Raw genomic sequence first — 25729 nt, 5'->3', positions numbered from 1 at the left:
CCAGTCAACCCTAGAATTGTCCCCAAATACATTACAGCCAAGTGAGAGAGTTTTGTCCACAACTAGGATAAGGAAGAATTTAGATTATGCAGCCAGACCCCAAAGCTCCCAGCCAGCTAGCTTCATAGGCTCTCCTCGGTCCTTTCATCAGCCTTACAGTAAGCCAACTCTCCATTTTATGTAACTGACCTAGTTGGATGCCACTGAACCCTGTCCCGGTGGAGGTTTAAACCTTATAGGCTGTAAACAGAGTACAGGCTGTGGGATGAGCCCGCCTGGATTCAAACTTTGGCTCTATCGCACACTGTGACAGGTGCTATGAAGTACCTACTTCACAGGGTTGTTATCTTCAAATAAGATAACCTGGTTAGTACTCGATAAGTGTTCTTTCTTATTAATTTAGTGAAGGGATTATGGACACTTTTTAGTACAGTCGTGTAATAATCTGTGATCATTTTAACTATATTGGTGAAAGTGGCATCAATGTAAGATAACCACTTTGAAGATATCATCTAAATAAATGTATCCAAAGAACAGATGTACTGAAAGACAAATGTTGCTGTGCAACTGTGGCAGCATAAGAAATAGGTACATATAAATTACTGTCAATGTCTCAGCTCTCCTGATGGGTATTAATAAGCTAGAGTCAATGCTTTAGAATCCTGGGTGATGGTTCATGTGTGTATATTACTTAAAAACAGGTTAATCAAAAGCAGGTCACAGATAAACAAATGAAAAGTTTGTGTGTGAACCAAGGATTAAAAATAATCCAATTCTGTGCACCTAAAGTCCAAAAGGAAAAGGAAAAAAGACAGCAAAAGGAAGGAAACGGATCATTACATTTAGCTGATAGTAGCAGCTAAATGTAATCATTATGGTAACTGACAAGAGAACTCTGAGATATTCATAATATTAAAGAGAAAGTAAAATTATTACATGAGCATTTAAAAGTTAAACACTATACCACATACAAAAATTAACTCAAAACAGATCAAAGACCTCATAAATGTAAGTTAAAACTACACAACTCTTAGAAGAAAACATAAGGAAAAATCTTCATGACACTGAATTTAGCAATGATTTCTTGGATATAACACCAAAAACACAGGCAACAATGACAAAAAATACGTAAATTGGACTAAATCAAAATTTAAAGTTTTAGTCCACCAAAGAACACTATAAATAGTTTAAAAAAAGGCAACCCACAGAATGGGAGAAAATATTTCAAATCACAAAGGAATTAACATCCAGAATATATAAAGAACTCCTAAAACTCAACAACAAAACAACCCAATTCAAAAATGGGCAAAGGACTTAGATAGACATTGCCTCAAAGAAAATATACAAATGTCCAAAAGCACATGAAACAATGCTCAACGTCACTAATCATCAGGGAAACATAAATCAAAACCATAATGAGCTACCACTACACACCCACTAGGGTAACTATTATTGTTAAAATAACAGAAAACAACATGTGTTGGTGAAGATATGGAGAAACTGAAACCCTGGCACATTACTGATGGGAATGTAAAATGGTCCAGCCACTGTGGAAAACATGGCAGCTTCTCAAAAAATTAAACATAGGATTACCATGTGATCCAACAATTCCAATTCTGGGTATATACCTAAAAGAATTGAAAGCAACGTCCGGAACAAATATTCATTCATTCATTCATTAGACTATTCAAACATGTTCATAGCAACATTATTCACAGTAGCCAGAAAACAACCCAAATGTCCACTGACGGATGAATGGATAAGCAAAACATGGTATATACACACAACAGAATATTATCCAGCCTTAAAAAGGAAGGAAATTCTGACACATGCTTCAACATGGATGAAACTTGAAAGCATTATGCTAAGTGAAATAAGCCAGACACAAAAGAACAAATATTTTATGACTCCACTTACATGAGATACCTGGACCAAAAAGTTCCCTTGGTTTTTAAGTAAAAATAAAAGACATATTTTTCATTTTCACCAAGAACTTTATTGAACAACATATTCACCATTTTGTTCCATTACCTTCTGCCATTTTTCAGGCAACTTCATAATTCCATCTTCTTAAAACTTTTTTATCTTTTTGAGCAAAGAACTGTTCCAGATGCCTTTTACAGTCTTCCAGGGAATTGAAATTTTTTCCATTAAGAGAATTTTGTAAAGACCAAAATAAATGGAAATCCGAAGGTGCAATCTCTGGTGAATACGGAGGATGAATCAGAACTTCCCAGCCAAGCTAACAGTTTTTGCCTGGTCATCAAAGAAACATGCAGTCTTGCGCTATCCTGATGGAAGATTATGTGTTTTCTGTTGACTAATTCTGGATGCTTTTCGTCGAGTGCTACTTTCAGTTGGTCTAACTGGGAGCAGTACTTGTTGGAATTAATCGTTTGGTTTTCCGGGAGGAGCTCATAATAGAGGACCCCCATCCAATCCCACCATATACACAACATCACCTTCTTTGGATCAAGACCGGCCTTTGGTGTGGTTGGTGGTGGTTCATTTCGCTTGCCCCACAATCTCTTCTGTTCCACATTGTTGCACAGTATCCACTTTTCATTGACAGTCACAATTTGTTTTAAAAACGGAACGTTTTCGCTATGTTTAAGTAGAGAATCGCATGCGGAAGTACAGTCAACAAGGTTTTTTTCCCTTAACTCATGTGGAACCCAAACATCAAAGCTATCAACATAACCAAGCTGGTACAAATGATTTTCAGTGCTTGATTTGGATATTTTGAGTACGTCGACTATCTCCCACGGGGTAAAAGGTTAATTGTTCTCAATTAATGTCTCGATTTGATTGCTATCAACTTCAACTGGGCTACCAGACCGTGGAGCATCGTCCAGCGAGAAATCTCCAGCACGAAACTTCGCAAACCACTTTTGACACATTCGATCAGTCACAGCACCTTCTCCATACACTGCACAAATCTTTTTTTGGGTTTCAGGTGCAATTTTACCTTTCTTGAAACAATAAAGCATAATATGCCGAAAATGTTGCTTTTTTCCTTCCATCTTCAATATTAAAATGGCTACACAAAAATTCACCAATTTTGATAAGTTTTTTTTAAATGCACGCTGATATGACTGACAGCTGTCACAATACAATCTGACAAAATTGTTTTGAATGAAGTTTAAGACAACTAAGCACTAGTAGAGCCTTCTTATGGGGGGGGGACCGAACGAACTTTTTGGCCAACCCAATAAAATCTAGAGAGATAGAAAGTAGAATGGTGGTTACCAGAAAGAGAGAGGAACGGGAGTTACTGATCAAAGGAGACACTTTCAGTTTGGAATGACGAAAAAGTTCTGGAGATGGATGGTGGTGATGGTCGCACAACAATGCGAATGTACTTCATGTCACTGGACTGCACACTTTAAAATGGTAAATTGAAGGTTACATATATTTTATCTTTTAAGCAAAACCAAAAAGAGTTGAATACTTAAAAGAACTAAGGCCATAGCAATCAGAGAAGAAAAAGAAATAACAGGAATCCAAATTGGATAAGAAGTTAAACTGTCACTGTTTGCAGATGACATGATATTACACATAGAAAATCATAAAGATGCTGCCAGAAAACTACTAGAGCTCATCAATGAATTCAATAAAGTTGCAGGATACAAAATTAACACACAGAAATCTCCTGCATTCCTATACACTAAAAACAAAAGATCAAAAAGAGAAATTAAGGAAACAATCCCATTTACCATCACATCAAAAAGAATAAAATACCTAGGAATAAACCTACCTCAGAAGGCAAAAGACCTGTACTCTGAAAACTATAAGATGCTGATGAAAGAAATCGAAGATGACACAGATGGATAGATATACCGTGTCCTTAGATTGGAAGAATCAATACTGTCAAAATGACTATTCTACCCAAGGCAATCTACAGATTCAATGCAATCCTTATCAAATTACCAATGGCATTTTTCACAGAACTGGAACAAAAAAAAATTTTAATTTGTATGGAAACATAAAAGACCCCAAATAGCCAAAGCAATCCTGAGAAAGAAAAATGGAGTTGGAGGAATCAGGCCCCCTGACTTCAGATTATACTACAAAGCTACAGTAATCAAAACAGTATGGTACTGGAACAAAATAACAGAAATATAGATCAATGGAACAGGACTTAAAGCCCAGGAGTAAACTCACACACCTATGGTAAATTAATCTACGACAAAGGAGGTAAGAATATATGATGGAGAAAAGACATCTCTTCAATAAGTGGTGCTGGGAAAACTGGACAGCTACATGTAAAAGAATGAAATTAAAACATTCTCTAACACCATACACAAACCTAAATGTAAGGCCAGACACTATAAAACTGTTAGAAGAAAACATAGGCAGAATACTCTTTGACATAAATTGCAGCAATATCTGGGATTTCCCTGGTGGCACAGTGGATAAGACTCTACGGTCCCAATGCAGGGGGACTGGGTTCGATCCCTGGTCCGGGAACTAGATCCCACATGCATGCCACAACTAAGAGTTCGCATGCCACAACTGGGGAGCCAGAGAGCCACAACTAAGGAGCCCAAGTGCTGCAACTAAGGAACCAGCAAGCCGCAACTAAGGAATCCACCTGCCGCAACTAAGACCCAGTGGAACCAAATAAACATTTAAAAAAATAATAATAATAAATTGCAGCAATATCTTTTTGGATACACCTCCTAGAGTAACGAAAATAAAAACAAAAATAAACAAACGATACCTAATTAAACTTAAAAGCTTTTGCACCGAAAAGGAAACCATAAACAAAACGAGAACCCACAGAATAGGAGAAAATATTTGCAAATGAAGCAACAGACAAGGGATTAATCTCCAAAATATACAAACAGCTTATGCAGCTCTATACCACAAAAACAAACAACCCAATCAAAAAAAATGGACAGAACTTCCCTGGTGGCGCAGTGGTTAAGAATCTGCCTGCCAATGCAGGGGACACGGGTTTGATCCCTGGTCTGGGAAGATCCCACGTGCCGCGGAGCAACTAAGCCCGTGCGCCATAACTACCGAGCCTGCGCTCTAGAGCCCGCGAGCCACAACTACTGAGGCCACGTGCCACAACTACTGAAGCCCACGCGCCTAGAGCCCTGCTCCACAACAAGAGAAGCCACCGCAATGAGAAGCCCGCACACCGCAACAGAGTAGCCCCCGCTCTCCACAACTACAGAAAGCCCGCGTGCAGCAACGAAGACCCAGTGCAACCAAAAATAAATAAATTAATTAAATAAATTTTTTTTAAAAATGGACAGAAGATCTCAACAGACATTTCTCCCAAGAAGACATACAGGTGGCCACAAAGCACATGAAAAGATACTCAACATCACTAATTATTAGAGAAATGCATATCAAAACTACAATGAGGTATCACCTCACATTGGTCAGAATGGCCATCATCAAAAAGTCTACAAACGACACATGCTGGAGAGGGTGTGGAGAAAAGGGAACCCTCTTGCCCTGTTGGTGGGAATGTAAATTGGTACAACCACTATGGAGAACAGTATGGAGGTTCCTTAAAAAACTAAAAATAGAACTACCATATGACCCAGCAATCCCACTTCTGGGCATATATCCAGAGAAAACCATAGTTCAAAATGATACATGAACCCCAATATTCATTGCAGCACTATTTATAATAGCAAAGACATGGAAGCAACCTAGATGTCCATCAACAGAAAAATGGATAAATAAGATGTGGTACATATATACAATGGGATATTTTCTCAGCCATAAAAAAAGAATGAGGGCTTCCCTGGTGGCGCAGTGGTTAAGAATCCGCCTGCTAATGCAGGGGACACGGGTTCGAGCCCTGCTCTGGGAAGATCCCACATGCCGCAGAGCAACTAAGCCCGTACACCACAACTACTGAGCCTGCGCTGTAGAGCCCGTGAGCCACAACTACTGAGCCCACATGCCACAACTACTGAAGCCCACGCGCCTAGAGCCCGTGCTCCACAAGAGAAGCCACCGCAATGAGAAGCCCGCGCAACACTACGAAGAGTAGCCCCCGCTCACCGCAACTAGAGAAAGCCAGCGCGCAGCAACAAAAGACCCAACTCAGCCAAAAATAAATAAATAAATAGATAAATAAATAAAATTTAAAAAAAGAATGAAATAATGCCATTTGCAGCAACATGGATGGACCTAGAGATTATTACACTAAGTGAAGTCAGATAGAGAAAGACAAATATCATATGATATCACTTATATGTGGACTCTTTAAAAAAAGATACAAATGAACTTATTTACAGAACAGAAACAGACTCAGACTTCGAAAACAAACTTACAGTTACCAAAGGGGGGGGGGGGGGCGCAGGAGGGATAAATTAGAAGTTTGGGATTAACAAACACACACGAGTATATATAAAATAGATAATCAACAAAGACCTACTGTATAGCACAGGGAACTCTACTCAATACTCTGTAATAACCTATATGGGAAAAGCATCTGAAAAAGAATGGATATATGTATATGTATAAATGAATCACTTTGCTGTATACCTGAAACTAGCACAACATTGTAAATCGACTATAATATAAAATTTTTAAAAATTCTGAATTTGTTTAATTTAAAAAATTAATAAATAAAAGAACTGGCAACAAGTCCTAGAGAAAAATCAAGCATTTATACTCACTCTAAATATGAATACTTTGAGGAAGGAAAGCCAAAGACTGGAAATTCACTAAGCTTGGGCACTGTCTGCACTGGTTCTGCAGAGAGTGGAGTATACCCACCACCCAAGGGTGCCCGTCCAGGAGGAGTAGGGGTGAGGAGGAGCAGAACGAAGGAATTCTAGAATCAGTGCCAAAACTGAGTTGTTTCTAGGGTAGCAGACAAAAATAAAGCTCCTGGCTACTATAACGTGGGTCCCTTTCTCAATCCAAATAAGAGAACATCTGATTAATTTAAAATAAAGCCAAAAACAAATAGACCAATGAAACAGCATAGAATCAAAATTAAACCCCACAAATATACAGTTATACCTAATTTGTGACTAAGGTCATAAATGGTGCTGAAGCAATTGGACATCCATGTGAAAAAAATATATACGAATCCTACTTTATAACATACACAAAAAATAAATTCCAGATGAACTGTAGGTTTAAATGGGAGGAGTAAATCAATAAACCATTTAGAGAAAAGCACAAGAGGACATCTTCCTTACCTTGGAGTAAGCAAAAATTTCTTAAACAGGACATAAAACATACTGATCATAAAAGAAAAAATTCTAATAAAGTGAACTATATTAAAATTAAGAATTTCTGCTCATTAGAAGATATCATTAAGCAAGTGAAAAAGCATCCACAGAATGAAAAAAGGATTTACTATATACATACACACACAGACGTATGCATATGTATACACATATATATACATATACATGAACAAAGTATCATATCCAGAAAACATAAACAACTCTCGCAAATCAATATTAAAAAGATAAACAAGGGACTTCCCCGGCGGTCCAGTGGTAAAGAATCCGCCTTCCAATGTAGGAGACGCGGGTTCAATCCCTGGTAGGGAACTAGGATCTCACATGCCGCGGGGCAACTAAGCCCGCGCGCCACAACTACTGAGCTCGCGCGCCTCAACGAGAGAGCCCGCGTGGCGCAAACTACAGAGCCCACGTGCTCTGGAGCACGCGCGCCACAACTAGAGAGAAGCCCGCGCGTCGCAACGAAAGACTCCGCGTGCGGCAACTACGACCCCGACGCAGCCAAAAAAAATAAGGAAAATAAATAAATTAAATAAATTTGTTCTTAAAATAAGCAATTTTTTTAAAAAGGCTGTTACTTATTTTAAAAAAAAAAAAAGTTTAAAAATGGGAAAAAGACCTGAAGACTCTTCACAAAAGATTTCCAAATGACCAATACACATATGAAAAGGTGCTGAAATTCATTATCATCAGGGAAATGCAAATAAAGTCTTTTGTGCAACAAATACCATGACACTTACCAGAATGGCTAAAATTAAAAAAAAAGAAAAGAAAAAAAAAAACAGAAAATACTAAGTGTCCTACAGACGGGAAGCAAATCATGCCTCTCCTACAGCGCTGGTGGGAGTGTAAATTGGTACAACCCACTTTGGCAAACTGTTTAAAAATATCTACTAAAGATGAACAAACGCACAACCTATAACCTAGAGGTTCCATGCTTAGGTATGGACCTAACAAATGCGTCCACATGTTCACCAGAAGACATGTACAAGAATACTCGCAACCAAAACCTGAAAACTACTGAAGTGCCCACCAACAGTGAAATAAACATAAATTGTGCTACAGTCACACAACTACAGCGTTCGGGGTGAACTGCAACTACATACAACAGAGAGGAAATTCACAAACGCTGCTGAGTGAAGGAAATCGGACACAAAAGAGGGCATACTCTAAGGCTCCATTTACGTAAAAGTTCAAAACTAAGCTAATCTACTACAGCCAGGACCGTGTTTACTCTTGGTGGAGTGGAGAGCAACTGGATGGGGAAAAGAGATGGGCCTCTGAGATGCTAATAATAATTGTGTTTCACAGTCTGTGTTCAGAATTCCACAGGTGTGTTTAAAGTGCTTCGAGCTGGATATGTATGATGATGTACTTCTCTGTTTATTTTAGCTTCAATTTAAAACTTTAAACTAATATGCCGTAGCAGAGTCCACCAGTTCAGAATTTATACCTCTTTATTGCAAGGTATGACTTGGCAAAGCGATGCTCAATTTTCTAGATCAAGAACTACACAAACCAGGCAATTCTCAAAAACCAAGAGACTGACTGAATTTGAGAGAAGTTAGTTAGAAGAGGGGAGGGGTAAACACAAATGCACAACATGTATATATTTTACATTGCTATGAAAACATAAACAAACAACCACAACGTGTTCTAGTGCGCCAGGAAAAGGTAAAAACATCAACGTAGACTCCTACGGCCGAGCCTGCTTCCCGACCCCTGCCAGCAGCACAGAAGAAACAGGGGACCAAGAAAGGATGACTTCCTTCAGAAGCTGTTTCCAGGGCACAGAGGACTTCTGCCCAGGCCCTCAATCCCACCCATCGCCGGCCTTCACACCCAAACGCAAGGTTTCGGGCTCAGCCCAAGAGGGGAGGAGGGCGACGGGTGAGGGGCGGAAAGGTGGGCGCTAAACCCGGCCGAGGTGACTAGTCGGGCTGGGAGAGCGAGCCCGGCGCCTGCGCGGGGCCACCCAGGTCCCGCCAGACACCCGCCCGCACACCTGTCTACCGTGCCAGGCCAGGGAGGTGCCAGGCCACGGCGCGCGGGCCGCGGGACCGTCGTCCACCGCCTGGAGGGCCGACGCCGCCGACCCGGCCCGGGAAGAGCCCTGGGGGAGGAGAGCGCAGGCGGTCCGAAGCACTCCCGGGGGCCGGACAGGTGACTCGACGGAACCGCGCCCAGGACGGAGAGCAGGTGGGCGCAGGGCGGGGGGCGGAGCCTGGGGGAGGGGCGCGGCGCGAGGCGGAGGGGCGGGGGCGGGGGCGGGGAGGCGGTACAGGGGTGACCGCGAGGGCCGCGAGGGGGAAGGGGAGGGGAGGAACAGGCGGGCGGCAGGCTGGGAGGGGGCGGACGGAGGGTGCTCACCGTGGACTCCCGCACTTGGCTGTGGAAGTGCTGCTCCCGCGCCGACACCTCGTCCTGCCCTTCCATCCTCCTTCATGCCCGCCGCCGCGCCGCCCGCGTCCGCGCACTCCGCCGCACCATCGCCTGCCGGCCCGAGGGGCTGGACGGCCGCCTCGCCGGCCGCGACGGGAGCAGCAAGCCGCTGCAGAGACCGCGAGCAAGACACCGGGCGCTGCCTCAGCCGCCGCCTCAGAAGAAGCCGCTCTGGCTGCTGAGGGCGGGCGCCGCGCGAGCCGGGGCGGGGCGGGGGCGGGGCTTGACGTCAGAGGAAGGCGCCGCGCGTCAGAGGAGCGCGCCGCGACGCCTGAGGGGCCTGAGGCTGAGGGGCGGGGCCTGCCGGGCGGGGCTTGGGGGCCACGCCCCCGGGGAGCGGAGGCCGGCGGGCGCCCGCGAATTCCCGCAGGGAGCGGGGTGAGGAGCTAGCGGTTGGGTCTCCGGGCGCGTGCTCCCCCGCCCGGTGAGGGTGAACTAACGGAGATGGGCGGGCCGGCGCGCCGGGTTAGCAGGCGTTTATCCTGTACGGCCGCAGCAGTCAGCGCCCCTCACCAGCACGAGCCCCGCCTGCAGAGCCCTAGGCGGCGTCCAGCAGGAGGCCTCCCGCGGGAACTGTCACTCCGCCAAAGTAAGTAAAAGGTCGGGAACTGGTTGTTTCTGGACGCGCTTTGGGCGGAAACCCCGGAAACCTGGCTTCTCTGGGTCTGATAAGCGGTTGGACTGCCGCTGGTCTTGGGCTTCCCCACCTGGATAATGTAGATAGCCCTGAACGTGAGGCCCTGCCACATCCGAGGGCGGCCCAGTACTAGGGAGGCTACATGACCCTCCTGAGAGCCTCCATGATCCGTTACTTTGGGGACGGCCAAATATGCCACATACAGTACATAAGTCCCCTACCTACACATGAGTTACGTTGGAGAGCGTTAGCAAATCTAATTTGTTCGTTAAGTCCAAGAAGTTAGCCTAGGTACCCCACTAACACAATTGGCTCTATACCGCTGCTGTTACGCTTGCTTCCGGACATCCTGGGCTTGAAATAAAGGTACTGTAGTACTGTACTCTATACAGTACTGTGCAGTGGAGTACACAAAAGCACAACCACTTGTAGAGGATGCACGCACGTGACAATGTTCGCCAGACACGTGAACTACCTTACCTGATGGGACGTTCCAGCACACACGTTCACATCTTTGGAAGTTCGCAACTTGAAGGTTCATATGTAGGGGACTTACTGTAATTCACCCCTATTCTGCATTAAGTACCTTTCTGTTGTTGTTTGCAATAAAAATGAATTTGAAGGATATTTATCATTTTAGTTTTGGATTTGGTGCGTATAAGAAAGTCACTTAAATTGCTATTGGCTGTGACGTTTGGTTGGCATCTCTGAGAATTCTTAGGAAGCGAGAAAATCTACAAATTGCTTTCAAATTATTTTTATGATATATGTTAATTTAGATTTTGAAGTATCTTTTTGTGATTTTGAACTAAAACTTTTTTTCACGACTCCAGCTTTTTTTTTTTATGGCCCCTGAAAAGCTTGTAGGCCTCCACATACTGTGCCTATAATGCCTTATGCCAGAAAATGGTGGTGGGGACTTGGAGAACATGAGGCTTGTTCTGAGCCAGTACTGCTGCTGCCATAGGCTGATAAGAATCCAGGAATAATTTTCAAGTGGTTAAATTCAGTGTTCATCTCTATTTTTTAAAAGTCTCTGAACCCTAAAGAACCTGGGAAAGATAAAGGAGTATCTGTTTTTCTGAACACCCAGCTTCTGAGAGCTGGGTTAAATACCTGCGTGAAATGACCTGGATAATTTCTGGGGTAATCTCTCCAAATCAGAGGGTAATGAGATCTGATTTTAAGATGTGACATTTAGACACATATTCCAGGAAGTCAATAAATATAGCATTTCTGATCTTTCTAACCCAACACTCCAGCCATCTAGACCTTTTTATTTTCTTTTATGCAGCTGTCTGTAAAGGTTCGCTCACCTTTGATCTTAGTTGTTTCCCTGTGTTTGGTACTTACAACACTTAGCCCAGGGTAGTAGACCTCAAAAATGCCCACAAGCTCTTCCCTGTACACTCACCCCTTTGCCTTGTGGCTTTGCCCCTCCTCCCAGCAAGGAGTGGAGCCTATTTTCCACCCTTGAATCTGGGCCTGGACATGTGACTTGCTTTGGCCAAAGGGACATTAGAAAATACGAAGCTGTTGAGAAGTGCTTGTGCATTAGGGCTTGCCCCTTCTCACGGCCCCTGGGCACCCTCCAACTGCCATTGTGTAAAATCGTCCCACCCAAGCTGGTAAGGGATGTTGCAGTTATCTCTGTCACCCCAGCTGACACCCTCTTTTCTGTATCCCCCTAAAACATGAATTCCCCCAAAAACACAGTTCTTCCCCTCTGCTGAAAGCACTGCAATGCAGTATTCTCATTACCTGTAGAAGAAATCAGACTCCTGAACTGGCATTCAAGACCTTGACTTTGGGGCCCCACCTTGCCCTTCCAACTGTTCCCACTTCTCTCTCTAAAGAACCCTTTCCTGCAGGCTGGCTTCCTCCTCTCTCCAATCCCCTGGGCCTTGCCATTGCCAAGGCCCGGAACGTTTACCCATTTCATACCCTCTTTCCTCCTCTTCAGATTCCGTGCTACCACTCTTTTACTGTCCACACCAAGACCCTCCTTCTCCAAAAAGTCTTTCCTGGCAATTCCAGTCTCTTCATTCATTCATTCATTCAAAACCATGAACACACCATGGAAAGAATACTGCTTCAGTCCCTGCTCTGGAGGCGCTTACAGGAGGAAAACAGAGAACGTACAGCCATCCATCTGACATTTGGCACACACGACCTTATATTTTATCTCAGCGTTTCCTGCATGTGTGTCTATCCACAGTCAGAGTACAAGCTCTTTCAGGTCTGGAGTATCTCTTCCTGCATCATGTAAACCTCCGTGTATTTCCTGCAATACCTATTAGAATGCTTTGCCCAAAGGAGACAAGTTTACGAGTATTTATTGGTCAATAGATTGGTTGCCCTGAGAAATTCCCCAAAGACTTCTTCAAACTTCAGTAAGTCTTCAGATTTCTATACCAAGGTAGATAATTGTATGGACGTTGCCCGTGTGTGCAACATTACGACTCACGTTTCCACAATGAGAATGCTGCTTGTTACTATGTACTCCAGTTTGACTATCACGACGTGTCTTTGAACCTGCCAAAATTCAGGATGGTTTCCTTCATTCCACTGGGCCTTGCTTTGATTCTCTTGATTACAATGAGATCAAAGTTTTGAGACATAAGGACATAGAGACCAATTTTTTTCTTGTCTTTATGCCCCATACAAAACCAAGCCAAGCAATGTTCAGATGTAAGCTGAATTCCTTCCAGCCTCTATTAAAGGGCTTCTTTTTTTCCTTTATCCAAATACTCACAGCAAGAGAGATAAACAAGCAAAAGTCTAGAAACAAGCCAGCTGTCCATCTACAGTGGAAAGCGTAAACAAACTGTGATGTGTTCGCGTACTGGAATTTTACCCTGGCGTGAAAAATCCACGAACCACAGCTGCAAGCAACAATATGGGTGAGTCTCTACAACAGCACTGAGCAAAAAAAAAAAAAAGGTCACAGAAGAATACATACAGTATGATTCCACTTACATAAAGTTCAAAACCATGCAGAACTAAACAGGATATTACTTAGGGATGCAAACGTGTGGTAGAATTATAAAGAAGAGCAGTGATAAACCTCTAAGAAGGAAAGTCAGAGGAGAGATTGGGCAGAGGCATTCAGAGGGCTGCAAAGGGAATGATAACGCACGTTTCTTACACGTGCGGGGTGGGGACAGGGGTCACAGCGCCTCGTTGCGTTGCTGTTTATGCATCGTATATGTTGCATAAACTATGTCTATTCACTATTTAAATAAAGGAATTGTTTTAAGAGGCACCGCTGTCTGGTAGCCTAAACTGTGGCTTCTCTGCCTCAGCTTGACCCCTTGCTAAAGGGAGCATCTTAGAGTGGAGTCAACACCAAGCAAGGATTCTGGAAACCAGGTTCCAGCTCTGCCAGGTGTGGCCTTTTGGGCCTCGCTTCAGTTACTGATGCCTAAGGTCCTTTCAAAACTCTGTTTATGGCCTTAAAAGTTCATTTGGAAACTTTCCACACAACCCTGTGTTTCTGCTGGAGCTTTCATGGGTCAGAGGAAGAAGAGAACGGTCATCGGTTGCTTGGCTCCAAACCCGAGCGTCATTCTGAATTCCACGCCGCCCCTTGCACCCCAAAGCCCACCCATCACCAAGGATTGTCGCCTCTCCCACCAAAGCACGTCTCAGGTCAGCCACTTCTCACACCCCCGCTGCTATCTCCTGGCCAGAGCCACCCCGTCCCTCAAGTGGCCTCTGAGCCATCTCCCCACATCCCCTCTTCCCAGCCTGCCCCCCACCAGTCCAGCCCAAGAGATAAGCACGGAAGTCAGACTTCTCCCTCCCCTGTCCCCTCCCCGAGCTTCCCATCTTGCTCAGACTCAAACACTAACCTCTCACGGAGACCTGCAGGGACCCCGGACCCCGCCCCGCCCACCTCCTCAGCCTCCTACCACTGCCCCATTGCCTGTGCCCTTCCGTCCGCTTGGCCCAGAATGCGCTTCCCCTGGGTCACAACTGCCCCCTTGTCACTTACACTGCAGCATGAATGTTATCAACGCGGAGAGGCCATCAGAGACCAACCCAGGTGCTTGCTCAGTTCACCTTGTTTTATTTTCCTCAAAACAGGAAATTATTTCTGTATGGGTTTGTTTTCTGTCCAGTCTAATTTGTCTGCTTCACTATTTTCCAACACCAAGCACAGTGCCTGGCAAGTATTAGGAGCTCAGTAAATCTTTCTTAGATAAAGAACTAAATGTGTGAATGAGAGAGAGAGAGAGAAAGAGAGAGAGGGTGGTGGGAACTAGCTTTTGTAGAATAACCACTACATTCCAGGGGTCTCACATGCATTATGTAATTTAACCATCACAATAACTCTGTGAGGTAGGTATTGTCGGCTCCATTTTACCATTGATGACACTGAGGAGAGGGTAAGCGACCTCACATAGTCCACATTCGAACCCAGATCCACCTGACTCACTCACTCCTGTCCTTTCCACAGTACTATTGCCCCTCGCCACGCAATAAAACCACAACCTGGCTGCATCATGGGTGACACAGAGGGAAACTCCCAGGTCCCTCTGTTGGGCATTCTGCCCTAACCACTCACCTCCCCTTCCCCCGAAATTATTCTGCCCTCATTTGTGTGCCTGAGTATGTGCTCAAGCATACCGGTAAGTACAGGCTCTCTCTGCCCCTGGGGCTGCAGGAGTGGTGTAGTAGTCAGGGCTCTCCAGAGGAAGAGCACAATAGGGGATACAGAGAGACAGACACGAAAGATAGATACATAGATAGACAGACAGGCAGACACAATATGGTTTCTAATTCCATTCTCTATAATAAAGAGCCAAGGTTCCTTGGGAGGTGGCTGATTCTAGGGCTGGGGCAAGAAATATACACCATGAGCCTGGAGCATCTCGTAGTGCCAGAAAATAGGAAAGTGATCAAGGGAATTCTCTGGCGGTCCAGTGGTGAGGACTCAGTGCTCTCACTGCCAGGGCCCAGGGTTTGATCCCTGGTCAGGGAACTAAGATCCCACAAGTCTCACGGTGCTGCAAAAAAAAAAAAAGAAAAGTGATCAAAAACCAAAACAGTGAAGGTATAGGGGTATGACAGAGGGACACAGGCGCCAACCTGAAAGAGTTCCCAATGGCCAAAGCAAAAATAATTCGAACATCAAAATAAATAGCAAATATTGGGTTAGAATTAAAGTATAAAGTAAATATTCATGAGTCAATACTGATATAAACAAATATTAATTTAGGTAAATTCTCCCCCACAAAAAAGTGGAGCTTACCTCTGCACCCCTGAGTGTCACTAGACTTAGTGACCTGCATCCAAAGAACAGACAAGAGAAGGAAAAGTAAAGTAACTGCAGTGGAGAAACCTGGGGGTCAGTGTGAGCGCCATCAGAGGCGAGTCACGTTGACAGCGTGCACCTTTGATGTGGGGTGATGAGAACGGCCCTTCACCCATGAGGCCTTTCTCCCAGAACGCACACCCTCAGTCCAACCATGAGAAAAATGTCAGACGAGCTCACATTGAACAGCATTCTACAAAATACCAGACCAGTACTCCCCAAAGTTGTCAAGGTCATCAAAAACAAGGGAAGTTTGGAAAATCATCTCGGGCCTTAGAGGAGGCTAAGGATAATAATGTATCAACATTAGTTCATTGGTTGTGATAAATGCACCGTAAGTAAGAGGAAGACAGCGCGGGAGCCTGGATACGGGGCACACAGGAACTCTTACTCTCTTTGCAACTTTTCTGTAAATCAAAAATTTAAAGTTTAGTTTTTAAAAAAGAAGAGAAAGAATACCAGGTACCTTGCAAAATCTCCAGGAGGACCAGAGAACCAGACTTGAAGGAAAGATGCCCCAGTCAAGAGCTGGTCCCTTGAAGACACCAGTGCGCCATTTCTGAGTGTAGACACACAGCCCATCCACGGCTTATCTGACGCTGGTCACTTCTAAGACTTCTCCTATCTGGACCCTGGATGTGGCTAATTGGCAGAGCCTGGGTCATGAGCACACACCTGAGCTGCAAAGGAAGAGAGTGCTATTTTCCACTTCTTTCATGGAGTAGACTCCCTGCTTCATAGGATGGGGGATTCCCTTGACATAGGAAGGGGCTTCGAATATTGTTCAATCAAAAGGAATTATACGGTCCATATACAAAGTTCTCTAATGACCCAGCGTAATCCAAGTATGAACTCTACACCCTAAAGAAACAAATGGGCTTTAGAATTTTGGTAAGTGATGACCACCCAGTGATGTGCTGGAGACCCCTGGCGCTGGCTTGTGAAAGCAAGTTGCTAATTTTGGGGAATTTTGCAAAGCCAGTTGTTAAACACAACACTATTTAAAACTGAATTACATAAACTTACACTTAATTAAACTATATTTTTTAAAGGTAAAAACTACTGAAAATCCATCATGTCCTAATTATTTTATTATACTTTCCTTGAGTCTACTTACGTGTCCTTTACAACGATATGCTGCTCCTTGTTCAGTGACCTCACAATGGTAGCTGAGATCGGCCGCGCTGGGAGCATTTACACCATGGAAATCAGCAAATGCTGCAAATCAGGGCCCTTTCCCTCCCCCTTGTACAGCTGGCTATTAGATACAGCACACCAGTGGAGCCAGCAAAGATTTTAGAAAGAGCCTAAAATGAAGATTTTCCTTATTATGGGCGGAAGTCAAACAACAGATGATCAGAGTTGGCGTCCTTTCATGGAAACTGAGCAAGACTCTCGCCTGCTGGAGGACATCCCAAGTGTCTGGAGAGCTGGACCAAGGGGGCTTCTGAAGGGGAAACAGGATTTTTCTCAAGAAAACAATTCTAAATCTGTGAAAGTTTAGAAACATCCATTACTCCGTGCTAATGAAACACTGGCAGTTTGTATATTTGTTGGTGTTTTAAAGGGGCAGAATAAAGCCATTATTCCCTAATGCAGGAGGGATGGCATGCATGGGTCCAGGTTCAGGGAGGGGATAGAGGTGCTGGTCTGTGTCTGTTCATTTCCTGGGGCCACCATAACAGAGTACCCCAGACTGGACAGCTTAAGCGACAGAAATTTATCTTCTCACAATTCCGGAAGCTGGAAATCTGAGATCAAAGTGTGGACAGGGTCATTGCTCCTGAGGCCTGTCTCCTTGATACGTAGCTGGCTGTCTTCTCCCCATGTCCTCATACGGCCGTCCCTCTATGTGTGTCTGTGTCCTGGTCTCCTCTTCTTATAAGGACACTGGTCACATTGGATCAGGGCCCACCCATACGACCTCATTTAACTTAATCACCTCTTTAAAGACCCATCTCCAAATGCAGTCACATTCTGAAATACTGGGGATTAGGAGTTCAACATGTGAAGTTAGGGGGACACAGCTCTGCACAGGGAGCATGTGAAAGTCTATTCCAGTTGCCACTCTTCTCTCGGGGAAATAAACAGCAAGGTCAGCCGCCAGAGGGAAGAGTGCGGAGTAGTGTTTGAGGTCCTGGGAGAGAAGAGGTGGGGTCGTACAGGAGTGGATGGGGGAAACACATGTGACCTCTGAGCAGCACTAGCCTCCCGTCAAAGCCCAGGCACCAGGCCCCTGCTTCTAACCACCCACGCTGCTCCGTGATCCCAGCAGCGCAGTGCCTTGGATGCTTGGCCTGACCTCTTGTGAACATCGGCAGATGAACTGAGAGTTTGGTAATTAGATGGGAGAGCGCTTAGGAATGTGCTCTCCAATCTCAGAGTCCTGGGTTAGAATGTCAGCTTCACCACGTCTAGGTTTCAGGACCATGGACAGGTCACTCACCTGCTGTGCCTTTTCTCTCATCTGTAAATGGAAATAAAGATGCTTGCCTGATACGGTTATTCTAATTAAATGACACATCCATAAAGTGCAAGGACACAGTAAAAGTTAGCTATCATCATCACACCATTACTTGAAAAGCCAGAATCTAAGCATGGATTGTGTGACATTTACACATTGGGTTATATATCGATGTTTATGAAATACAGGTTTCTAAGAAATTCATAGCAAACTTGTAACTTTTACACAGGAGATTAAAGACTGAAAGAATGCTTTAAATGCATGAAAGGAGCTTTAATTTGCCAAGAAATTGTGTGGCTGTAGTATCCGTAGGAGTTGAGACTTACAAGGACTAATCAGAGGAAACGAAAGGATGTGGACCTGTAATTAGCTGGGGGGAAATTACAGGGAATCATGGGAATTTAAATCCACAGCTAAAAATAGCAGCATCCTCCTCCACTTCCTCTTCAGCCTTTGGTGTCAGGTTCTGATTTTAACAAGATTTTATCTTAGGTTAATTGTTAAGTTCATTTCACCATCCCTGGCTAACTCTCCTTGAAGTATAAATAAAGAGATGATCAAGCGTCTGCTAGTAGAAGAAAGGAGAGAAGAGGCATGAATAATTCCTGTGTATTCAGGATTTGGCCTTCTTCACCCAGGGTGCTGTTGTCTTAGTTTAGTGTGTACCCTCGGGCCCCCTACCCTGTACACAATAACCATCTGACAGCCACGGGACAGCAGGACCCCAGGAATTCCAAGATAAGAGACTTGCACAGACATCTTTAAAGTTCCCTCCCCCACCCAGGCAGTGTAGACACAAAAACACCTTATCTCTGACTGAGAGGAAGCGACGTTTCCCACCCAGGACCCCGCTGAATGGCAGGAAGTGAAGCAGGAAGAACACGTGGGCGCACGTGGCAGGCGATCCAGGAGGGAGAAGGAGCGCACAGAGGCCCAAGGAGAGGACAGGATGCGTCCTCGGGCGCACCGCAGACTCCGCCTTGTTATGAAAGCCTAATGGCGTGAGCAGCTCCAGCCCCGTTAAACGTCTGCCGGCAAAGGACAGGAGCAGGGCCCCGCGCGCGGTTCTGGCTGCGCAGGTCCTGCTCCGGCCTTGGCACAGGTCATGGCGAGGAAGCTGCCTGGTTGGGGGATGTTCCGACTGGACAACCAGTTCATAAACTGCCCGAGGAGAGGGCACTGAGAGCTTTGGGAAATGGATGCTGAACTTTCAGCACTTTCTACATTAGAAAGCTTTTAAACTGCACTTTCTAAAGAGGAAAAAGATGGAAACATGAGAAAGCCATACTTAAGAGGGTAGTCCTTCTCCGCTGGCCCTCAGGTCCGTTCTCTGGGTGCACCCAGTAGGGTAAAGGTTTCTAGCCATTCCTCCCGATTTTTCTACTCATAAATGTGTTTTTTAATTACACAGTTGAGATCTATTTTGCTACTTGATATTTTTATTTAGCAGTGTATCTTGGCTATCTTACATGTACAGATGTATTCCATTCTTCTCACCACTTAGTTAGTCGTCCATTGATTAACTAGTCCTTACTGCATGTATTTAACCAGTTGCATGTGGATAGACATTCAGATTGTTTACAGTTTTTTTTGTTTTGTATTCCTATGTAAACGATGTTGTGCATAGATCCTTGTACATATTTATTTGCACACGTGTACAAATCTTGGAGGCGATCACCCACCTCCCACTTGGGAGTTTCCAGATGAGGTCAAAGCAGCCCAGATGCTTTTGGAAAAGGCTACTTCATGCCCAGGCCCCCTCCCAGCAAAGGGTTCTGAGGGGGACCGGGCGGGGACAGAGCCAGAGCTGCCTGGAAGGGGGGTGGGTTGCATCCTGAGTCCCCACTTGCCACCAAGCCTGGGTGGGGAGACAGTGCCTGTAGCACGTCAGGGAATTCACCAGGAGAATGCAGACCTCACCCAGGCCACCCCCCAGGGGCTGCCGGCCCTGACCAAGCCCTGGGACACGCCCCCTGAGGACGACTGACATCAGCAGCCTGGGAGCTAGACTCTCCCCTTGCCGCTGAGCTTTAACCCCTGAGAGCCCAGACCCAGGGGGGGAGCAGGCGCAGGTGCGAAGGGCTGGGTTCAGGGGTGAGTCCACTGAGCGTGTCCTCTTGTCCCCACGCTGTGCTTTCCTGGTTACCCTCAAATGTTTGTTTCTCCAGATCAACTTTGATATCATTTGTTATTACCTCCGAACCCCCCAAATCCTCTTGGTCTTCAGTTGGAATTGAGTTACGGGAGAACGGACATTTTTTACAACATTTGAGTCTTCCTGTCCAAAACAAGGAATATCTTCGTCTGTATCTAAGTGAACTGACATCTTTCTATCAGCTCTTGGCTCTGGGGTTGCAAGCCACACACGGGGGCTAGAAACATGTGAAGTTTCTCTAAGACTCCTCCCTCTCTCCAGGCTTGTCTGCCCCGGGGCAGATCACGCCCAAGGAGGCAGCCTTTCTACACAGTGAACCCAGGTTCACTGTCACGGTAGATGCCTCTTTGAAGAGCCAGCTCCAAGCGGTCGGCTGTAACCTCACCGGCACCAGGCGGTCCCTCTACCAACTGTTACTTAAGGAGCTGGAAGGGCTGATCTGTGTAGCTTGTAAACCTTGACAGAAATATCTTGGTCACCTTTATGGGCTCCCAGGCAGTGGCATTCCTAAACATCCTGCTACTAATGTTCCTCTTTTACAGCATTTTTAAACCAATTTTCAAGTGAGTGTCATAAAATCACTCTATCCAGGAAGTCAGCCCCATAATCTCCAGGACATAAACTTTAAAAGCAAGATGTAAAATGCCGATGGGACGCCCTGACATGCCTCCACTCTGTGCTCAGGTGTGAGTTTATTAGCAAAGCATTAGGCCGTAAAGGCCCACTTCAGGCAGCAGACTGAAAGCGCACCGGTTGTAGGTGGGGCCTGTCAGGTGGTGAGAAACTGATCTGGGAGGACAGAAAAATTACTCCAGTGTCAGCAGCGCTTGCTAATATACAAAGTGTTTACCTTCTGGGGGGGTTTCTATGACTGTAAAACATTGAGACACACACACACACACAACAGCCTGAGAGGGACCTCCCCGGCGGTCCAGTGGTTAAGACGCCGCACTTCCAATGCAGGGGGCACGGGTTCCATCCCTGGCCAGGAAACTAAGATCCCACATGCCGCGGCCAAAATAAAAAAATAAAAAATTCTTTTAAAGTTTAAAAAAAATTAAAAAACATCCTGGGCTTCCCTGGTGGCGCAGTGGTTGAGAATCTGCCTGCCAATGCAGGGGACACGGGTTCGAGCCCTGGTCTGGGAGGATCCCACATGCCACGGAGCAGCTGGGCCCGTGAGCCACAACTACTGAGCCTGCGCGTCTGGAGCCTGTGCCCCGCGACGGGAGGGGCCGCGATAGTGAAAGGCCCGCGCACCGCGATGAAGAGCGGTCCCCGCACCGCGATGAAGAGTGGCCCCCACTTGCCTCAACTGGAGAAAGCCCTCGCATGAACCGAAGACCCAACACAGCCAAAAATAAAATAAAATAAATAAAGAATCCAGAAAGGTCAGATATTTAAAAAAAAAAAAAAAAACATCCTGAGACCCTCGTGTTGCATCGTGTGTTATTGTGTCGTGCGGCGCAGTAGAAGTTCTCACTGTCATTGTTGTCTTTTGTGTATTTGTCTCCCTAAGTGTCAGTTCTCTAAGGGCAGGGCCCACGCCTGCAATTTCTCTCTCCGGCACTTGACACTGTTCTCACAGAGCTTCTCCGGAAAGGCTTGCTGTCGACGATGACCCGGAGGTCACAGGCGGGAACAGGCTCGTAGAAGCGCCTGTTTGTCCCTGCGTCAAGAAATCTTCGAATGAGGCAGAAGTTCAATGCAAGAACCAAACACAAGCGTTGCTTTGGGAGGCACTTCATTAACCTGATGTTTGTCTGATGGGAGCCATGTGTGCCTGGGCTTGAGTGTCACAGAACGTTAGCAGCGGTTGGGGTCCCTCTCCCCGACCAAGGCTGACGCCTTGGCTGGAGGCTTGAGCCTCACCCCACTCCCCACCCCCCTCGCTGTTTGTCCTGCTCGGGAAGGGGAGTTCTGAGGAGGAGGCCGGGCAGGGCTAGGGGGCAGCAGTGGCACATGAAACGCACCTGAAAGCGCGCCAGTGGCTGCACACTCTCCCAGGTCCCCACAGGGCTGCTCTGATTGGTTCTTCCTGCCGCTGGGCCCTCAGAGCCACCGATCTCTCTCCATGCCGGGGCCCCAGGTTCTGAGCATAGGAGCCCATCACAAATCACAGGACTGGCATATTTTGCACCAAAGGTGATGCTATTTATCCTACTTATCTTTACACTGAATTTTTCCTTTATCATGGACTTAGCCCGGATCTTAGGGCAATATCTTCTAGTGGAATCAACTTCTGTGTTACAGAAGAAGAAACAGGCTGAGAGAGGAGAATATGCTCCACGGTCTGGCTCCTGGTTCCTCCTTTACACCTCATGGATTCTCCCAATGTGAGAAAAGCATAATAAACTACAGTCGCTCACTGAAGAATGGGCCTTAAAATGAGAATCTATCCTAATTTATTAGTACTTCCCAAACTGGACCTAAAAATTTTATCACTAACAATGTTTTACTTTTATGGGTATTTTGTAGCTCACAAAGCACATGTTATCCATTATTTAAATTCACAGTAACCCAACAAGATAAACTAGGGTTGTCATCCCTTTTTAACAGATGAGGAAACTGAAATATAATGAGGTAAAATAACATACCCAGGCTTGCACAGTTAGTAAACCACAGAGGCAATTCCAACCTTCAGATCTCTGTTCCAAGTCCAAAGCTCTCTCTCCCGCTCTACGGAGCCATCCAGAAGAAGGGATGAGTTATAGACATAGATAGGGATAGAGATACAGTTACAGTGTGGACAGATGCAGATGTAGAACAATCATAGCTACAGATACGGGTAGAGATGTTAGAGATGTAGTTATGGTTTTGCTATGGATGTGAATATAGATGTGGTGGTGGTTATGGATGTAGAGGTAGATGTATAGTTATAGAGAGACATAGAGATGGAGATGGAGATGCAGGTGGGGATGGAGATGCAGATGGAGATGAAGATGGAGATGCAGATGGAGATGAAGATGGAAATGGAGAAGGAGATGCAGATGGGCATGGGGATGGGGACGCAGATGGAGATGGGGATGGAGATGGAGAAGGAGATGCAGATGGGGATGGAGATGGAGATGGAAATGGAGAAGGAGATGCAGGTGGGGATGGAGATGGAGATAGAGATATGAAATGCCCCTTGAGCTAGCCGAATTAAAATTCTAATATGCAGCGAGAAAACCCTGGGTCTAGATATTCTAGGTCCCGGCCATTCCCTTCTGTTCACAGAAGATCTTGTTTAAGGGAGATGACGCCGTAGAAATGACTTCTGCCAAGCTGGAGAGTTCTGGAACTGCTGGTTCCGTGTACTGAAAGGGATGATAAAATTTCCCTTTCTCTTGTTCATCAAAATTAGCCTTTAGGACTTCCCTGGTGGCGCAGTGGTTAAGAATCCACCTGCCAATGCAGGGGACACAGGTTCAGTCCCTGGTCTGGGAAGATCCCACATGCTGCGGAGCAGCTAAGCCCGGGCGCCACAACTACTGAGCCCACGGGCTGCAACTACTGAAGCCTGCGCGCCTAGAGCCCATGCTCCGCAACGAGAAGCCGCCGCAATGAGAAGCCCGTGTACTACAACAAAGAGTAGCCCCCGCTTACCACAACTAGTGAAAGCCCATGCGCAGCAATGAAGACCCAACGCAGCCTAAATAAATAAATAAATAAATAAATAAATAAATAAATAAAAATCAGCCTTTAATATATTTAGAAATTTTGGAGCTCCCTGGGACAGTCTGGGATATTAGTTTATATATAGTCATACTTTGTCTTTATATATTTGAAAAATAAAAGGTGAAACTCAAAGGAAAAAATGAACAGTAAAAATATTTGTTGTATTTTTTACTATTATAAAAGTAAATTATATTTTAAGAGTTCCAATACATTTCTAACTGTGGTAGATTTTAAGGTAATTATGTGTCTCTTCAGTAATATATTTGCTATCAACTTATTGCATAAAAGGATTGCTTGCGAATTCAAGATTATTTTTAGATTTATAGCCCTTTCAAGTGAAAAGGGGGTTTTTCAGGAGTACTTCTGATTTCCAGTTTCTGGTGAATTTTTCATTTGCCATCAATAATGCTCCCTGCAGAAATCCCCCTTCATGTAAATCGAGCCTGACATTCCTATAATGCACAGTGCAAAAGAACACTCTTAGGGCAGGGAATAACGTGCGTGAATTATGTCAGGCCAGCATGCAGAAACCATTCATCCCACAATTTATGAATGCAGATGCTCCCAAAACATGTTTTGGTATTCTAAAGAGATGTACGTGTTTTTATATTCATTGGCTATCTTGATAAATGTTTATTGTGGGCGCAGTGAAAACTGCTGATTTGAAAAGATATTTTTGTAATCATTTTTTGGCCTACATCTAATGTTTATTACTCACATGATCAAAATTGTATGGCTCTATTGCCCAGTCTAATGTTGTTTTTGTTGTTTTGATTTTTCCAAAGTAAAGTCTTTGTGAAAGGCATCAGTTGAAACCTCAGAGTTTGGCTTTCTCTGCAGGTGTGCTGGGGGCCTCAGTGTCCGTGTGCCTCAGCTGCCTGGGCTCAGTCTGTCCCGGAGGGATTTGGAAAGGACCTAGGTAAGTAGCAGAGATACAGTTAAAGATGCTATAGTATATCATGTTATGTTGTGTTACTTTACATTACCTTATATTACGCTGTCTTACATTACAGTTGTGCTGTGCTGTGTTGCTTTATGTTGCTCATACTATGTATCATATCATATTATTACATTATATTGTTTTAGACTCTAGAGCTATGGTTGCAATGCAGAAAAAGAATTTTGTCTGAGTTGAGGATGGAGTTAGTGTTTGGGCTGAATGATACACTGTCACACTGTCCGCATTCCCTGGATAGTTGCTATTCTCTTCACTTTCTGTCCTATGACTTGATGATTAAAGTCTGGGTTTTGATTTGTTTGTGTGGTGGTTTTGAAAATTAAAGGCTGAGAACTCACACTTACCCAGCCTCCTGCCTTCATGTGGGGTGTGTGTGTGTGTGTGTGTGTGTGTGTGTGTGTTCCTGAAGATCGCAGGGGCTGGGATTCTATAATGTATCTCAGGGACCCATTCTCCTATCTGCGCCCCTGAGTCATCAGCCTTCATTCACACAAATGTAGAAGCTGGCGGACGCTCTGACTTCCCCTCCAAGGCTGTCCACTCAGTGCTTCTCACAACGATGTCTGTCTTGCTTAGCTCCTGGCCAGTGTCTGGGAGTGGAATTTAGTCTGCTATTTGAATAACAATTACAAGAAAAAGCATGCAAATAGACGTGTAACATTAACTGAGGAATTATTTTTGAAAGACACTTAGTCACCTTCTTATAGTTAAGTCATTGATAAGAAACCATTATTCTTTTTGTGAAAGATTGCTCCAGAAGCATTAGAAATCCAAGTAGGAATAAATCAATTAATTTTCAAAACTTGCAGGGATAAACTTTATTCTGAAATCATGAACGTTCTCTTCTAATTAAATTCAAAT

At 44.9% G+C, this 25729-nt stretch overlaps 1 protein-coding gene and 1 long non-coding RNA gene across 7 annotated transcripts in view; one reads left to right on the top strand and one right to left on the bottom strand.

The window, feature by feature from the left end:
* LMBR1 (limb development membrane protein 1) overlaps positions 1-9857 on the bottom strand; it is a 141970-nt gene extending 132113 nt beyond the window's left edge. For 4 of the 5 annotated variants that reach the window (XM_059932948.1, XM_059932941.1, XM_059932942.1 and 1 more), the window contains exon 1: positions 9603-9857. In XM_059932948.1, coding sequence (XP_059788931.1) covers positions 9603-9668 — 66 coding nt within the window. In that variant the 5' untranslated portion in view covers positions 9669-9857. The remainder of the gene's footprint in view (positions 1-9602) is intronic. The other variant, XM_059932949.1, reaches the window with a different exon arrangement.
* A 156-nt stretch (positions 9858-10013) lies between these two features.
* LOC132371649 (uncharacterized) lies at positions 10014-24830 on the top strand. Of its 2 annotated transcripts, none has more exons than XR_009504905.1 (3): positions 10014-10263; positions 13069-13214; positions 24751-24830. It is a non-coding gene; the product is annotated as an uncharacterized LOC132371649 (long non-coding RNA). The 2 variants fall into 2 exon arrangements; XR_009504906.1 differs by lacking the exon at positions 24751-24830 and adding an exon at positions 13617-14397.
* The last annotated feature ends 899 nt before the right edge of the window (positions 24831-25729 follow it).

The sequence above is a fragment of the Balaenoptera ricei genome, chromosome 9, assembly GCF_028023285.1.
Source record: "Balaenoptera ricei isolate mBalRic1 chromosome 9, mBalRic1.hap2, whole genome shotgun sequence".
Lineage (NCBI taxonomy): Eukaryota > Metazoa > Chordata > Mammalia > Artiodactyla > Balaenopteridae > Balaenoptera > Balaenoptera ricei.
Note: the sequence above shows the minus strand (reverse complement) of the source record. Positions and strands in the feature narration are given on the sequence as shown.